At 58.3% G+C, this 17,230-nt stretch overlaps 1 protein-coding gene across 1 annotated transcript; it reads left to right on the top strand.

Annotated features, from left to right (window-relative positions):
* Nucleotides 1-3,973: 3,973 nt before the first annotated feature.
* On the top strand, nucleotides 3,974-16,439 carry SLC2A5 (solute carrier family 2 member 5). The gene is made up of 12 exons (XM_058661006.1): nucleotides 3,974-4,075; nucleotides 5,489-5,587; nucleotides 6,030-6,190; nucleotides 7,120-7,244; nucleotides 9,947-10,099; nucleotides 13,122-13,247; nucleotides 13,334-13,521; nucleotides 13,646-13,756; nucleotides 14,134-14,235; nucleotides 14,345-14,420; nucleotides 14,702-14,829; nucleotides 16,076-16,439. The coding sequence occupies exons 1-12, from the start codon at nucleotides 3,974-3,976 to the stop codon at nucleotides 16,271-16,273; spliced, it is 1,569 nt and encodes a 522-aa protein (XP_058516989.1). The 3' UTR covers nucleotides 16,274-16,439.
* Nucleotides 16,440-17,230: the final 791 nt, after the last annotated feature.

Raw genomic sequence — 17,230 nt, 5'->3', positions numbered from 1 at the left:
AAGAGCAAAAAGACACACAGGTGGGGTACCTGCATGCAGTGCCTTCTCCCCACACCCCACCCTAATGGTTGGGTTTTTCCGCCTCGGCACTCTGGACTTGGCACTGGATAACTTTGTTATGTGAGTGAGCTTGTTGTGTGTGTGATGTGTTCAGCAACCTGAGCCCACACCAGTAGCCCCATTCCCCAGGTGTGACAGATCCTTCTAGAAGGCCCCAGTGGAGCATCGCTGCTTTTGAAGTTACTAAGCATCTTCCCTGGGGTCATCTCCCTGGATTTTCACAAGTGAGAAACTGTTAGACAAATCAAGTGCTGTCACTTCTGTTTGATAGAAGAGCAATGGGGCTCATGAGGACTTGGATGTTTGGGGGACCACGGGAGGCCTGAAGTGTCCCCTAGGTTTGGGAGCAGAAAGGACAGGAAATGTATGTCCTCCTCTGCTCCCCACTCCACCCCAGGGCTGAACCGTGCGTGGGAGAAGCCTTGTGTGGTGACTGAGCTGCACAAGGAGGCCAAGGGCTGATCCCAGCCCAGCCTGGGGCGGGAGGCCTCCCACTGGCGACCCAGGCGGGCTGAAAGCAGAGATGGGTCTACCTACCTTTGGGAAGAAAGCCAGAGGGTAGGCGGCACCAACCAGAAGGCTCCACAGAAGAGCCCAAATGATTTGTGACAACCTGGGAGACTCCTGTGAGGAGCCATGGAGGATTTAGGGGCCAAGGAAACAGGGGGTCAAGGTGGGGCTCCAGAGGCCAGGGGCACTGCTGGCAAGCATACTGGGTGGCGGGTCAGGTCCTGGTCTGCCCACCGTGGCCAATGGCCTTTGTTGTTCTCATGGTGTCTATGGGATATGCACCCAGAACTCAGTGCCTGAAAGAAAAAGATGATATGGGTTAGGAAAACAAAAAATACACAGCAGTGTATTTGATGCCAGAAGAATTATTGGATGAAGTCAAAAAAAAAAAAAAAAGGGTCTAAACTAAACGTTAAGAATTCATTGTCCTGTAGTGCCTGCACCACTCAGTGAGCTTAGTTTCAGGGACAGGGAGCTTCCCAGCTGAAGTCCTCAGGCCCTCGGCACCTCTGCACTCATAGGAGTCCACTGATGAGCTGGCCTCTGCATCACCCAGCTGCCCAGGTGTCTTGGGGAGATGGTTTGGGTGGGGCCTCCTTCCTGTGTCCCTGAACCGCACCCAGGCTCAGCAGTGAGAGTGGCTGTTCCACCGCAGTCTTGAAATGTTCTCCTCCAAATATGAAAACCAGGAAGCCTAGCGCTGCAGGGAAGCCAGCCCCAGGGCGTCTGCATCCCACGTGCCCGGTTAGCATCCCAGCTTCTCTGCTTCCGACCCAGCTTCCTGCTAAACGGGCACCTTCGGAGGCAGCAGGTGGGGGCCCAGGACCTCTGCCGCCCGTGCGGGAGGTGACGATGGAAGGCCGGCTCCTGGCTTTGGCCTGGCTCTGTCCTGGCCGTTGCGGGTATGTGCGAGTGAATGAAGGATCTCTCCTCTTGCTCTGCCTTTCAAATAAATTTTAAAAACAAGCAACATTCAAACACCTGCAGGAGGAAGGCAGGTCCCTGAGGGCCGGAGGCATGTGATTTCTGGCTTCTCTGAAAACTGCCACCCAGGATGAGGGCAGCGCCCGGCCCCTCAGCCCAGCCCACTCCTGGCCACGGCTCGCTGCTCCAGGGGCCTCTTAGCAGCCTGGCCTTCGGCCCATTCCTCTCCCTCACACCCTAATCCAGCCCAGCAGCAAACCCATTTCCCATCCCCACTCCCTTTTTCTCCTCCTAGAAATGTAAGACTAGGAAGCAAGAGGGACGGGGTGTAGGAGGGAAGAAGACAGGAAGAGAGTGTGCGTCCTCTTCCTTTTGTGTGCCTCTTAAAGATTGTTCATTGAGAATATAACTCACACACCATGTAGTCTCAGCCCAACTTACAGCATGTAAACCATCACACTTGAAGGAGCCCTCGTGGTTTGTGTAACATGGATGAAGCTAAGGAACATGAGCCAGGTGCAGGAGCCACATCCGCCGCAGCTCAGCTCCACCTGGAAGCTGAAAAGGCGGAGCTCATGGTCAGGGGTGCTGGGTGCCGGAGGCTGCGAGTGGGTGAGGGGTGCTGGATGCCGGGGGCTGGCCAGCGGTGCTGGTCAGGGGTGCTGGGTACGGGGGGCTGGTCAGGGGTGCTGGATGCCAGGGCTGCAAGTGGGTCAGGGGTGCTGGGGACTGCCGGAGGCTGCGGGTGCTGGTCAGGGATGCTGGATGCCGGGGCCTGCGGGTGCTGGTCAGGGGTGCTGGGTGTCAGGGGCTGCGGGTGGGTCAGGGGTGCTGGACACCAGGGGCTGCGGGTGGGTCAGAGGTGCTGGATGCCGGGGCCTGCGGGTGCTGGTCAGGGGTGCTGGGTGCCGGGGGCTGCGGGTGGGTCAGGGATGCTGGATGCCAGGGGCTGCGGGTGGGTCAGGGGTGCTGGTTGCCAGGGGCTGCGGGTGCTGGTCAGAGGTGCTGGACGCCGGGGTCTGCGGGTGCTGGTCAGAGGGGGCAGAGCCTCCATTAAGCAGGATGTTCACAATCTGCAGGTGCACGGTACAGCGCAGGGCCTGCGGCTAGGAGTGTTGTAAACTGGGGGGCTTGCAATACACCTGCACACGGAGGCACACGGAGGGTGGAGCAGCACTGGCAAGCACACACCTCTGCGTGCCTCACACAGATGCCATGGGGCTGCCTGTGAGGTTACAGCCTCATAAACACATCCTAAGTTGAAAATGTGTCCAGGACACCTAACGTGCATTCTGCCTTAGTGCACCGAGGTGCGAGAGGCCCACCGAGCATCGTCCATGGCTGCTGCCCAGCACGCTGGGAGATGTCGCGCAGGGGTCAGCCAGCCCAGGAAAGGTCCAAGATCAGTACTGGAACACAGTTTCTTCTGGAGGTGAAGTCAGAAAACCCTAAAAGCTATGTGAGGTGGGGAGCAGGTGCACATGCCATCTCTGGTCCTTAGTAAAATTGTAAAACACTTAAACACATCAGCCCAGAGCTGAGCAGCCGATTTAGGGCATTTTCATCATCCCCCAAAGAAACGCTGTCCCATTGGGATCTGTGGGCAGTACCCTGTCCTCTCACCCCCAGGCTCCTCTGTCTCCATGGAGTTGCCTAATCTGGACACTTAACACTAACAGACAACTTGTGGGCTCTGTGACCACCTTTCATTAGAGTACTGCTGTTTGTTCAAGACTTTTATTATTTGAGAGAGAGAGGGAGAGAGAAATCTCCCAACCCCTCGTTCACTCTCCAAATGCCTGCAGCAGCCAGGGCTGTGCCAAGCTGAAGCCAGGAGCTCTGTCCTGGTTTCCCACCCGACTGGCAGGGGCCCAGGCACTGCAGCCATCATCAGCTGCTTTTTCCAGGAGTTTAGCGGGGACCTGGGCCAGAAATGGAGCATCTGGAACTCAAACCAGCTCTCCAGTGTGGGATGGGACACACACAAGCACCAGCTGAGTGCACGATGCCACAATGCTGACCTAATTTTTCCCCCTTAGCAGCTTCACTGAGATGTAAAAATTGTGTTTTTATGACATATAACATGATGTTTTAATAGACACACATGTTGTGAAATGGTGGCTGCAGTCAAGCTGGCTGATAACCATCACCTCTTAATGGTGTGTGTACACAGGTGGGGACAGTGTGTGCAAGCACGTGTGTGTGTACATGTATAGTGAATGTGTATAAACAGTGTATATGTGTGTACAGTGACTCTGTGTGTGTGTGTGTGTGTGTGTGTGAGCAGTATGCAGTGCAGTCAGCTCTCTGGAGGGCTCTTCCCAGGCGCAGCTCTGTGGGCCCCAGGACTGGGCAAGGACACTGCTGTGTCTCCCACTGCCCAGCCGCCTCACTTATCTCTCTCTGGAGATCCTGTTTGAGTCAGCAAGCCCTAAAACTCTCCGCTAGCCCAAGGGTGCTGGCAGGGGTGAGCGCGAACATGCCGCATGTGAAAGATGACAGTGGCCTTATAGGTGAGGCAGGTGCTGGCATGGAAGCTTCTGTGGTCGGCATCCCAGGCCCTCCGGCAGCCGACTGCGCTGTAGGCCAGATGTGGTGACCATGAGCCCTGCAGAGGCTCTTCGGTGTCCCTGCCCTGGTGCTGGAGAACACAGGAAGGTAGGTGGGGAGCAGCCGCATACACCTGCCGCAGGAGGTCTGTGTGTTCTAAGAGCAAAGCTCTTTCGTGTCTGTATGACTTGTCACTCAGGACCTCCACACGCCAAAGGGCGGTCGTGTCACAGGACATGCGACATCTGTATTTAAATGTTTCATCCCTGGGCCTTCTTCTGACAGCAAAAGCCCAGGGCTAGGGAAAGTCCACCAGTGACACCAAATAATGAAACATTTTCACAATCAAGAAGTTTTCTTTTTTTAATTTAAAAAGCATAGAGACAGAGGCAGAGACCGAGAGTTCTTCCGTCAGTTGGTTTATTCTGCAGATGCCTGCAGTTGCCAGGAACTAGGAACTTCATCCGAGTCTCCCACGTGGGTGCAGGGGCTCAAACCCTTGGGCCGTCCTCCGCCGCTTTCCAGGGCTGTAAGCAGGGAGCTGGATCAGAGGTGGAGCAGCCTGGACACGAACCCACACCCACATGGGAGTAGGTTACAGCAGGAGGCAGCTCTGCCACAGCACCCCAATGCCAGCCCCATCATTTTCACTTTTTTTGTGGCATTTTGTGTTGAGATGGTGCCTGGGTACATGTGCTGTGCTGGAGGTGGGCAAGCGCAGCCCCTGGGGGAGGGTCAGGAATCCATTGGGAGCAGTGGAACAGTCTTCCACGAGGAGCAGGTGGGGTGGGACTTGCAGCCATATCTAGGTGAACAGAGGCCGGGCCTGCTGGGACCCTCTGGGCATTCACAGTCTGCTCCCTACCCCCAGCCAAGACCAAGGCAACTCTGGAGGCCAGGAGAGCCATAGCGGAGAAAGCCGCTTCTAACCTTAACCCAAGGCAGGTGAGAGGGGCTGGAGGGTTACTGTTACAGCGCCTTCTTTTTTGTTTGTTTGTTCTTTAAAGATTTATTTAGTTTTATCGGAGAGGCAGATTTACAGAGAAAGGCAAGACGGAGATCCTGCATCTGCTGGCTCATTCCCCAAATGGCCGCAATGGCCAGAGTTGAACCGAGCCGAAGCCAGGAGCCAGAAGCTTCCTCCAGGTCTTCCATGTGGGTACACATCCTCTGCTGCTTTTCTAGGTTATAGGCAGGGAGTTGGATCATAGTGGAGCAACCGGGACTCAAACTGGTGCCCATATGGTATCCCAGCGCTGCAGGTAGAAGATTAGCGTGCCAAGGCACTGCACTGTCCTGTGCTGCATTTGTACGAGAGGCAAAGCCAGGGCCCTCCAGCCCAGGAGCCATTGTATCCCGACTTAACCCCCTCTTCCCCAACCCCATTCTCTGCTCTCATCCTCCCCAACCCCCTGCTCATTCATTTTCCCCCTCCCTCCCGCAGAGGCTGACGCTTGTGCTCGCCTTGGCCACCCTGATATCTGCCTTCGGGTCGTCCTTCCAGTATGGGTACAATGTGTCTGTGGTCAACTCCCCAGCCGAGGTTTGTCTCCGAGTCCCCGATCAGCAGGGAGTGGCCTGAGAGCAGGCCCAGGTGGGGCTGGGCACACGGTGGGGCCTCAAGCCGCACCCTCGGGGCATGGCACGGACCCTTGGGGATGAGCCAGGTCCCCCAGATGCTGTTTGTCACCAGGGGCATGGGAGAGCCTGGCCCTGATGTGTGCTTAATGGGCTGGCTCCAGGAGCTGCCCAGGGCTCCCATCACCTAACGGGGCAGAGAGCACCAACAGTGAGGAGCAGGGTGGGTGTCCCCCTGTGGCCTGAGCCTGCCCCAGGCCTCCTAGCACCTACCACTCACTTGGGCCCAACACTCTCTGCCCTGACAGGGTCCTCCTAGGGTTGGGGGTGGGGTGAGCGGGCCATAACAACTTTGGCCCAAGCATGTGCCAAGCTGGCTCACCCTGTTCTTTTGCACTGTGCCCCAGCTCATGAAGCAGTTCTACAATGACACCTACTACGACCGAACCGGCGAGCTCATTGATGAGTTCCCCCTGACCTTGCTGTGGTCCGTGACTGTGTCCATGTACCCCTTCGGAGGTTTCATCGGATCCCTTCTCGTCGGCCCCTTGGTGAACAGATTAGGCAGGTGAGGGGAGATGGAGACCCATCGCTAGGCTCCCTCAGCTGGGCCGTGTCCAAGCCAGCAGGCAGGGTCTCAATTCAGGGCTTCTCCCAGAGGTGGCAGGGACCCATGCACTTGAACTGCCACTGATGCCTCCCAGGGTCCACATTAGCAGGAAGCTGGAGTCGGGAGCCGGAACCAGGCATCGAACCCAGGTCCTCTGGCATGGGCCACCGTCATCTTCACCACTGGCCCAAACACCTGTGAAATGTAGGCCTGCCACTGAAATCTTACCACGAGACCAGGGTAGTGATCATTTCAGTGATTTTCATTTTGGTGGCATCACAGTGAGGTCCCCTCCACGAGACGCTTGCTTGGCTTCTGCCAGGATCTCCAGGGCCTGAGTCTTCCCCTGGGCTTGGCCCTGACAGATGGGAAGATTCTTCCCATCGTAACTCAGACACGGGTTGATAGTAGATTGCCTTTATCTACTTAAAGGAGTGTTTCTACTTAACCTTTTGTTAATGCAAGCAGGTCATAATGGTTGAAACAAAAAAAAAGAAAAAGTTATAATGGTGTCAAATCTCTTTGCTGCTTCTCCTGAAATAGCCATGTATCTCCCCAGCACAGTCTTTAAAATGAGCTGCATGGAAAGGTTTGCACATGTGTTATTGAATTCAACCTGGCAACGCTTCATTTAGGACTGGGCATCTACATCGATGTAGGTGAGGTCAGCCTAGCCCTTTTTGTCCAACTTCCTCACCCAAACCAGTTGATCATCATTGCTGTTGGCTCCCACGCAGAACGCAGCTGCCCCAGGCTGTGCCCTTGACCATGTTGCTCTCAGGTCCCAGGGAGCGGAGCGTGCACCAGTCTTGATCCTGGGGGCGGGGGACGTCTGGTGACTGTGGCCCCTTCAGCCAGCCCAACTGCAGCTGCTCTGTTCCGTGCAGGAAAGGAGCACTCCTGTTCAACAACATCTTCTCCATTGTGCCTGCTGTCTTGATGGGATGCAGTGAGATCGCCAAGTCCTTTGAGCTTATCATTGTCTCCAGACTGCTGGTGGGCATCTGTGCAGGTGAGCAAGGCAGGGTTCTCCAGTGCCCGGGGGTTGAGGACCTGCAAGGAGGAGGCAGACCCGGGCCTGCACCCATCCGCGGTCTCCAAAGCACAAAGATGTGCACTGGGCAGCATGTCTGGGCCCCCACGTGACTGACTGCACTTCCCTGCTGGGTCTCCTGCACCGGAAGCTGCCCTTCAGAACACTGATGCACAGTTTCAAGTTGCGCAGAGTTCTTCCAGTTAAATCCAGATGGCTTTCTCCTCCTCTGCTCCCCGTCTTCCCCTCCTTCCCCCGTCCTTTCTCCCCCTCCTCCTTCACTTGAAAGGCAGAGACACTGAGACACAAAGAAATCTTCTAACCGCGGTTCACTCCCCAGATGCTCACCCAGCCAGGACCAGGCCACACTGAGGTCAGGATCCTGCAGCCTGGGGGAGGGACCCAATTGCTTGCATCAGGTGTTAACAGGAAGCTCGGATGGAGAGCCAAGATTCAAACCCAGGCCCTAGGATCTGGGGTATGGACAGCACCAAACGGTGACTCATCCCCTGCGCCAAACACATGACTCTCGTCTCTTTTTAAAAATAGTGCATCTTTCCTTATTAAATATTGATTTATTTATTTTAAAGATTTTTTAATTTATTTTCATTGGAAAGTCAGATATACAGAGAAGAGGAGAGGCAGAGAGGAAGATCCTCCATCTGCTGATTCACTCCCCAAGCAGTCACAATGGCCGAATCTGAGCAGATCTGAAGCCAGGAACCAGGAGCTTCTTCCGGGTCTCCCACACGGGTGCAGGGTTCCAAGGCTTTGGGCTGTCCTCAGCTGCTTTCCCAGGCCACAAGCAGGGAGCTGGATGGGAAGCAGGGCTGCCGGACACGAACCAACGCCCATATGGGATCCAGGCATGTGCAAGGCGACGACTTTAGCTGCTAGGCTACTGCGCCAGGCCCAGATTTATTTATTTGAAAGACAAAGTTACAGAGAGATTTCCATCTGCTGGTTTACTCCCCATGTGGCTACAACAACTGGGGCTGGACCAGGCCAAAGCCAGGAGCAAGGAGCTTTGGCTGGGTCTCCTACATGGGTGGCAGAGTACCTAGCACTTGGGCCACCTCTCTCTGCTTTCCCAGATGCCTTATCAGAGAGCTGGATTGGAAATGGAGCAGCTGTGGCTTAACTCCTAACACTGCAACACTGGCCCCTCCAGTCCCATTGTTTATCTCAGTGTTTCATAAGCTGTATATCAGGACCAGGTAGGAAGGGGCGACACCAATTTACTGAGGAGCATTTCCTTTATTAAAAATGGAATAGACGGTATCCTGTGTGGTAAGTGCTGTCCTGGGAACCTTTTGTTTCTTGCTTATCTGGAGAAGCAAGTGGTTCGTGGTCTGAAAGCTCAGAAACAATGTTCTGTATAAATTATCCTGTCAGAGACAAGCTAGGAATACAGCTCTTCCCACCGTCAGAAATCAGCAGTCATCAGGAACTGATGTCGTGGTGCAGCAGGTTGGCTGCTGCTTGGGGCACCCACATCCAACACCACAGAGCCTGAGTTCAGGGCCCTGCTACCCTGCTTCCTACCCATCCCAGGAGGCAGCAAGGACTCAGGTCCCTAACCACCTGCTTAGGGGACCTGGGTAGGGTTCCAGGCTCTTGGCATCAGCTTGGCCCAGCCACAGCTCTTGCAGGCATTTAGGGAATAAGCCAAGAAACGAAAGATCTCTCCCCCACCTCCTTTTTAAATAAATAAACAAATTTTTACATTAAAAAAAATGGCCTTGCCATTTTGAGGTGGTCGTTACCCCCCTGTTATGACATGCTGAGGCTTGAGTTGGCACTTCCAGGATCCAAGTTCGGGAAGGACTTCCTCTCCCCCTGCAGCCTCTGGCCTTGGGGGACATTGCCCCTGGCTGAGACACACAGAGGGCTGCCCTAAGGATGGCAGACAGAAAGGCCTTGGCATTGGGGGCTTGCAGTGTCTCTGAAATACCGAGCAGAGTTGGCCATAGGCACGGCTGCCACACAGCAAGCTCGGCCAATGCCCTGCTGTTAGCAGCAGCTCTGACCTGTGCCCGCCACAGACTCAGCTTCCCTGGGGTTCCCCGCTGAGGCCAGCCTCCCTTTTGGGGCTCAGCTCGACCCTGGAACAGGTATATGATGCTCAGACTAATAACAACCCATGAGGCCCATGCCTCCAGTGCTTTAAGGGGAGTCCGGTGGAGTAATGCTTGTCTACATAAGGCCCCTTGGAGGGCTGTCGGCTGCGGTCCCCCGGATTCTCAGTCAATTCCAGTGTGATGGGTGTATAGACAGGTTTTGCGAGTGAGTCCCCGTCGGCCATCGCTTGGAGCCATGTGGAAGTGCAGCCGTTCTGCGTGGGGCAACTAAGGCCAGTGCTCGGTAGTGAATCTCGCTCGAGCTGCATTTCATCTGGTGGTCTTCCTGTATCAGTTCATCACATCACCTCTGTGCTTCCATTGCAAAACTGGCTGGCAGGGGTCCTGATTGGCCCTGGGCAGCAGGAGGGAGCGAGGTGTGGGCCCTGGTGGGGCCTTCCTGTCCTCACTGCTTGCCCCTCGTGGAACTGGGAGGAACTGGAGCTCCAAGGGCGTTGGTTGCCCAGCGGCTTGCTCAGTGGGAGGGTGGGCACTGGACGAGGCGGCTTGTCCCTGCCGGGCTCCCTCAGCCTGAGTGCATTCTTCTCTCACCCCCACCAGGTGTGTCTTCCAACGTGGTCCCTATGTACCTGGGGGAACTGGCCCCCAAGAACCTGAGGGGTGCCCTTGGCGTGGTGCCGCAGCTCTTCATCACCATTGGCATCCTCGTGGCCCAACTCTTTGGCCTCCGGAGTATCCTCGCCAACCAAAAGGGTGAGCACAGTCTTCCCAAAACCAGAACTCCTGCCTGGTCCTTTGCTGCCGCCTGGGACAGGATGCCTCTGTGGCCCGAGTGGCCTTCTGTCCGGTGGAGTGGCTGTTCTGGGGTCTCTGCTGTGGCCAAGGCCCACGAGGCAGGCATGCTCTTGGCACACAGCAGGTCCTGAAGCCATGGTGCTGAAGCGTCCCTCTTAGGAGAGGAGTGAGGTGGCCTCAGCAGAGGGTGGACTGATGGGCAAGGGTCCTACATCTCTGGCTGTTCTGTGGCTGTCCTATAGGAGCCTGTGGCCCAGCATGACGGTCTGCAGGGTGCCCAGCCCTCTGCCCGAGGCCTTGGAGCTGTCCTATTTCATAGGCCAGAAAGGGAGGAGTGAGAGTCAGGTTCACGTGCCTGCCCCCCCCGCCGAGGTGAGCTGAGGACATCTCTGCCCCTGACTCCTCCTTCTGCAAGGCTGTCTGGGCCGGACACACAGGAGAGGCACAGGAAATGGGGACCCACACTGCTGCGGCCTGGCCAAACCTCCAAAAGAGAAATCACCATACAGCCGGTCACACCGGTCACCCACTGACCAGCACACTGCCCAGACTTATACAGCACTCCTTCCTGTGGACGAGGGGCCGGGTCTTCTGTCTCTGTTTACAGCCTCCTCCACGCCGCCCTGCCAGGCGTGTGCTGTGGTTGGACCCATTCTTCAGGTGCATACCCTGAGGCTTAGCAAAATTGGATAACTTGTCCCAGTGCGAGATGGAGCCTGCAGCCTGAACCTATCTCTGAACAACCACACCTCCCTGCCAGGCCACTTGTGGGGAAAGCCACAGCGCCCCTCCTGGGAGCTGGCATCGGCAAGGAAAGGCTAGGTCCCCTTGTTTCAAGGAGCTGCCCACCAGCAGGATGGGAGAGGGACTTCCGAGGGGGCTGACCTGCGGGGCAGTGGGCCCAGCACTGCAGACCTGTGCAGAGGAGGCAGAATGGCCATGACCCTGTGTGTTCACGCTGGGCTGTGCGTGGGGACTCCCCTCCAGAAGTGAGTGCAAGGGCTTGACCTTCCTCACTTTGGGACTCCTGGCACACAGGAGGTGCTCAGGAAACAGAACGGCCAGGAGGGAGTGGAGTCAGAGAAGGCTCCAGAAGAAGCAGAGGCAAGGGCAGTCTGTCGAAGGCTGGTGGGAAGCCGAGGAAGGCCCAGATCAGCAGTGGTATCTGGTTTGGTCCCTGGGAATCCTCAGCCATTCAGACAAGTTTCAGTTTGGGGGACAAAGAGATTCCCCAAGCTCAGACAACCATGGCCTGTGTAGAAGCTGGGAGGCCTACACTTGCTGCCCACTGTGCAGGGCACTGACAAAGACTCTGGTCAAGAGGGCAAGAGGGTGTTGACGAGGTGCCGATCCAGCCTGGAAGTGGTGAACAGGATGGAGGTTGAACTTGTCGGTGGTTGGCATCTGTGTCGATGGAGCAGGGGGCAGGCTGCAGCCAGAAGAGCTGTGGCTAGGGGGCGGGCCGGGCGGGACGCAGAGGCTAGAAATGGCTTGGCTTGTGCCTCTTGTGTTTTGGGCAGTGGAATCTGGCAGGTCTCAGGCTTCACTCTGATTGGAAGTCTGTCTGCCACGTGGTTAAGAGTAGCTGGGTTGCAACCTGGCTAGGTTCCCAACAATGGGTGATTTGGGGCAAGGGATCTAAATTCTGCCTCCTGAGTCTCTGCTTGTATCAAATGTGGTAGCTCCCCACCGCGGTGCTGAGCAGAGTCAACAAAAGGCACCTGGACCAGTGCCACTCACAGGTGCCCAGCAGTCCAGTGGCTGCACAGCCACGGGAAGCAGGTGCTGTCCCCTCCTGGAAGGGCCTGAGCTGCAGCAACTGGTTCACTCCTCAGAAGCCTTCGATGGCTGGGGCTGGGCCATAGCTGGGAGTCAAGGTTTCCACTTGGATGTCAGGAGCCCAGCCTTGCAAGCCATCAGCACTGCCTCTTAGGGTCTGCGTTAAGCACTGAATCTGTGGCTCTGCTGTGAGCCGCAGGCATCCTAACCAGCAGGTTGAATGCCTGCCCCAGGTCACTGCTCTCACGGTAACGTATATACGGTATGTATACTTCCCAATAAAAAACAAAGGAAAAGCCCAAACAATGTGATTATTTGTCTGTTCACATAAAAAACAAACATCGGGCAAGTGTGATGCCACAGTTTAAGCCTTTACTTGCGACACTGGCATCTCCTATCAGAGTGCTGGCTCTGGTCCCAGCTGCCCCACTTCGAGTCAGCTCCTGCTAGCGCAGGTGGGAAAGCAGTGGGTGACAGCCCAGAGCGTGGGCCCCTGCCGCCCACATGGGAGAGCCAGATGGAATTTCTGGTTCCTGGCTCTTGTCTAGCCCAGCTGTGGCTGTTGGAGCCATTTGGGGGATGAACCAGCACATGGCAGATCTCTCTCATCCTCTCCCTCCCTGTCACTCTGATTTTTAAATAAACAGAAGAGAAGGAAGCAGACACCTCTGTAATGATTCCCCAGGTCTGGAAAGAACCATGCAGCCCCCTGAGCCCCTGTGTGCCCCTCTGCTGTGCCCACCACTCTGCCCCGCCCCTAAGGAAGCCACTCTGCAGACCCTAACCGCGGTCATTTCCTGGTCTTGCCTCCAGTTTCAAGCCCTTTGGTAGTGGTGGGTGTACCTGCTTGGGAGCATTCCAGAAGGAAGCCACGCTGTGTCAACCGTGGTGGCACCCGGTCGCCCGTTTGGAAGCTGTCCACAGCTTACAGATCCACACGTGTGGGGTTGTGCTAGCCACTGCAGTCCAAGTGGTCCTGGTAGCCCAGGCCCAGGTGTGGCAAGGTCAGCCCTGACACAGCAGCCCTTGACCCAGCATCCATGTGGCCATGGTGGGACTGTCCCCACATGCGGTCAGCACCCGTTGTCCAGTGGGGGTACATCGAGTGTCCACTTTTCCCAGGCACTGCTCTGGGTGCTGGGGGGAGAGCATGTCCCTTGGCACGCGGGTAGCCCGGCCCTCAGCTACCCACTGCTTTCAGGCTGGCCCATTCTCCTGGGGCTGACGGGGATCCCCGCGGCACTGCAGCTCCTCATCCTGCCCTACTTCCCGGAGAGTCCCAGGTACCTGCTGCTCGGGAAGAAGAACCAGGAGGCCGCCAGGAAGGGTAACGTGGACCTGTTGGGGTGGCAGATCAGGGATCCCTGCCCGCTGCAACCCTTTGTCTACATCCCCCGCCTCATGCCCCCTCAGCCCTGCAGAGGCTGCGTGGCTGGGACGAAGTGGACGAGGAGCTGGAGGAGATCCGACGGGAGGACGAGGCCGAGCGGGCCGCGGGCTTCGTGTCGGTGCGGCGGCTGTGCAGCACGCGGGCGCTGCGCTGGCAGCTCATCTCCGTCGTGGCCCTCATGGGCGGCCAGCAGCTGTCCGGAGTGAATGCGGTGCGGAGCGGGGCAAGGCGGCCAGGAGAGGGCCGAGCCGGAGGGCAGGGCTTGGGCGGAGGGCCGTGTCCGGCAGGACGCACCCCCAGGTCCTGGGCCCGAGCCTGCCATCCTCACCTTCCAGATCTACTACTACGCAGACCAGATCTACCTGAGCGCGGGCGTGAACAGCAATGACGTCCAGTACGTGACGGTCGGCACTGGGGCCGTAAACGTGCTGATGACCATCTGCACCGTGAGTGTCCCCAAGAGGGAGGCACCGCCCCACGGGAAGCTTTGCTTGGACGAGGTCGCTGGCAGGCTGAGCACGCCTAGCTCCCTCTGCCCCCAAGGCCCCTGCTTGGCAGATAGGAAGCATCCAGGGCTGGGTGACCCCCCCAAGGGAGGCCCGGCCACTTCGAAGTGGAGGCTGGCCTTGGAGCAGCAGGACCCAGCCTTCAGCGTCCTGGTTTGGGCCAAGGGATGGGGAGGCCCTGGTGGTGGGCACATGTGGCTCAGTGTGTAGCCAGCCTTTCGCTCCCCACCCCCAACATCCTTTTGCGTGCAGCAGGTGTGGCCTGGGCGGTCCTCCCAGGGGCTCCCCTGAGCTGCCCCAACCCCTCCCCTCGGCAGGTGTTTGTCGTGGAGCTGTTGGGAAGGAGATTGCTCCTCCTCCTCGGCTTCTTCATCTGCTTCGCTGCCTGCTGCGTGATCACTGTTGCCCTGGCCCTGCAGGTGAGGGGGAGCTTGGAGCCGTGCCAGCCCCTCCCTGCACCCACAGGCCCCTTCCAGCCCTGGCCCTGCAGGCGGAGGCTGTAGACATGAACCCCCTCCTCTCCCCCAGGACACCGTCTCCTGGATGCCTTACCTCAGCATTGCCTGCATCATCATCTACGTCATAGGACATGCCATCGGGCCCAGTACGTAGCCCAGCCCACTCTCACGTACACCAGCCCTGCTCACTTGTGGCCCACTACCTCCCAGAGGTTGCGAGGTGGCACTGCTTCGCCCCACCCAGTCCTCGTCCCCTTTCTGCTGTGGGGGTGGGGAGGGAAGGCCAGGCCAGAGGCCAATGGATGCTGTTAGGGACATCACAGGGGAGGCTCCCCGTGGCGCCTGGGGCCAGGCAGCTGCAGATGCAGGACTCAAGGAGTCTGTGTGGCCTGTCCATGAAAGACAGCTGCCCCCTCTTTCCACCCAGGTCCCATCCCGGCCCTGCTCATCACGGAGATCTTCCTGCAGACCTCACGGCCAGCCGCCTACATGGTGGGGGGCAGCGTCCACTGGCTCTCCAACTTTGCTGTGGGCCTGGTTTTCCCGTTCATTCAGGTGAGTGAGACCTGGGGCCCCATGCCACAGGATCCCCCAGCAGCGACACCAGCCCAGCAGCCTGCACCTCCCAGCCCCTCCCAGCCCCCTCACTGCCCCTTCCTGCCCCTCACTTCCCCTTCCTGTCCCTCACTGCCCCTTCCTGCCCTCACTGCCCCTTCCTGCCCTCACTGCCCCCCACTGCCCCTCACTGCCCCTCACAGCTCCTCCCAGCCCCTCACTGCCCCTTCCTGTCCCTCACTGCCCCTTCCTGCCCTCACTTCCCCTTCCTGTCCCTCACTGCCCCTTCCTGCCCCTCACTTCCCCTTCCTGTCCCTCACTGCCCCTTCCTGCCCCTCACTGCCCCTTCCTGCCCCTCACAGCTCCTCACAGCCCCTCACTGCCCCTGCCTGCCCCTCTCTGCCCCTCTCTGCCCCTCACTGCCCCTTCCTGCCCCTCACTGCCCCTGCCTGCCCCCTCTGCCCCTCTCTGCCCCTCACTGCCCCTTCCTGCCCCTCACTGCCCCTTCCTGCCCCTCACTGCCCCTTCCTGCCCCTCACTTCCCCTTCCTGCCCTCACTGCCCCTCACTGCCCCTCACAGCTCCTCCCAGCCCCTCACTGCCCCTTCCTGTCCCTCACTGCCCCTTCCTGCCCTCACTTCCCCTTCCTGTCCCTCACTGCCCCTCACTGCCCCTCACTTCCCCTTCCTGTCCCTCACTGCCCCTTCCTGCCCCTCACTGCCCCTTCCTGCCCCTCACAGCTCCTCACAGCCCCTCACTGCCCCTGCCTGCCCCTCTCTGCCCCTCTCTGCCCCTCACTGCCCCTTCCTGCCCCTCACTGCCCCTGCCTGCCCCTCTCTGCCCCTCTCTGCCCCTCTCTGCCCCTCTCTGCCCCTCACTGCCCCTTCCTGCCCCTCACTGCCCCTTCCTGTCCCTCACTACCCCTCACTGCTCCTCCAGGCCCCTCACTGCCCCTCTCTGCCCCTCACTGCCCCTTCCTGCCCCTCACTTCCCCTTCCTGCCCTCACTGCCCCTCACTGCCCCTCACAGCTCCTCACAGCCCCTCACTGCCCCTGCCTGCCCCTCTCTGCCCCTCTCTGCCCCTTCCTGCCCCTCACTGCCCCTTCCTGCCCCTCACTACCCCTCACTGCTCCTCCAGGCCCCTCACTGCCCCTCATTGCCTCTTCCTGCCCCTCACTTCCCCTTGCTGCTACCCCTTCTTGCCCCTCACTGCCCCTCACTGCCCCTCACTGCCCCTGTCCCCTCAGGCGGGCCTCGGTGCATACAGCTTCATCATCTTCGGTGTCATCTGCCTGCTCACCACCATCTACACCTTTGTGATCATCCCCGAGACCAAAGGCAGGAGCTTCATCGAGATCAGCCAGACATTCAACAAGATGAACAAGGTCTCAGAGGTCTCGCCCCAGAAGGAGGAGCTGAAGGACTTCCCCTCTGCCAGTTTCTGAGTAGCCTCCCGGGGAGGCGCCCATGGCACACCAAGTGGAGCTTCCCCTCAGCCTTCTCTCCTGATTTCCGGTTGCGTGGGGCCAACTAGGTGTGGACACTGCGCTAAAGCTGGGCTGTCTCCTCCAACCCCCATCCCAGGGGGGCCGTCTCCAGCCTTTAACTGACCGACAGCCGCTGCCCTGCTGGGCTCCAGGTGACTAAGCTCTTGTGAGAGACATGACTCCCAAGTAGGCGACAAACTCTTCCTGAGCTCAGCCTGGCCCCCTGGGGCTCCTCAGCGTTGGCTCAGAGCCAGCTGCAGCCCCTCAGCTGGTCCTTGCCCAGGAGCACCTGCCTTGCAAAGTGAGGTCGAGAACTGTGCTGCAGGGAAAGCTGGAACCCTGGGCAACAGCAACCACGTCCAAATGATCCATTCCAAATTGTCCCCCTCAAGGAGGATGGAGTTACTTTATACTCAATAAAGCTGGTCTGATCACTTGCCTCCCACACAGGCTGCTTGCTTCTGGGGTGCAGGTTGCGGGAGGGACATTCTGCCGAGTCAAGCCTCCTTGGGAATTAGTACCGGTGGGACCCGGCCAGCTTTGTCCCCAAGGACCTGGCGAGGATGAGGCCCTTGCTGGCCGTCTGCAGACAGACGGATGAAGATGGAGAGCAGGTGGACACAGCTGTGAGCTACAAATCTCAGACTGGGGAAAGCTCCGTATACACGAGGTCAAAATCAAGGGCCCCAACAGAGGCTGCAGTCAAGCAAGTGACCCTTACAAACGCATGAAGCCTAAGATCTCCTGAGACAGCAAGGGGGCTTGTGTTGCCCCCTGCTGTGTGCGTGAGGACGGTACAGGCAGGAATGTGAGCAGACCCGAGGGCCTTTGGGGTTGGGCTGGGGCATGGCATCTTCTCCTGCAGGACAGAGGCTGGGCGGGCAGCCTGGAGCCCGATCCGTGGCAGGCTCTGGC

The sequence above is a fragment of the Ochotona princeps genome, chromosome 2 (assembly GCF_030435755.1).
Source record: "Ochotona princeps isolate mOchPri1 chromosome 2, mOchPri1.hap1, whole genome shotgun sequence".
NCBI lineage: Eukaryota > Metazoa > Chordata > Mammalia > Lagomorpha > Ochotonidae > Ochotona > Ochotona princeps.
Note: the sequence above shows the minus strand (reverse complement) of the source record. Positions and strands in the feature narration are given on the sequence as shown.

What these genes read in the sequence shown, in the direction of transcription:
- SLC2A5 (XM_058661006.1), top strand. Translation starts at nt 3,974, where the DNA reads ATGCCGCATGTGAAAGATGACAGTGGCCTTATAGGTGAGGCAGGTGCT. An exon ending in GCTGGTGGGCATCTGTGCAG is followed by an intron (nt 7,245 to 9,946) that starts GTGAGCAAGGCA and finishes CACCCCCACCAG; the next exon opens with GTGTGTCTTCCAACGTGGTC. An exon ending in AGGACATGCCATCGGGCCCA is followed by an intron (nt 14,421 to 14,701) that starts GTACGTAGCCCA and finishes CTTTCCACCCAG; the next exon opens with GTCCCATCCCGGCCCTGCTC.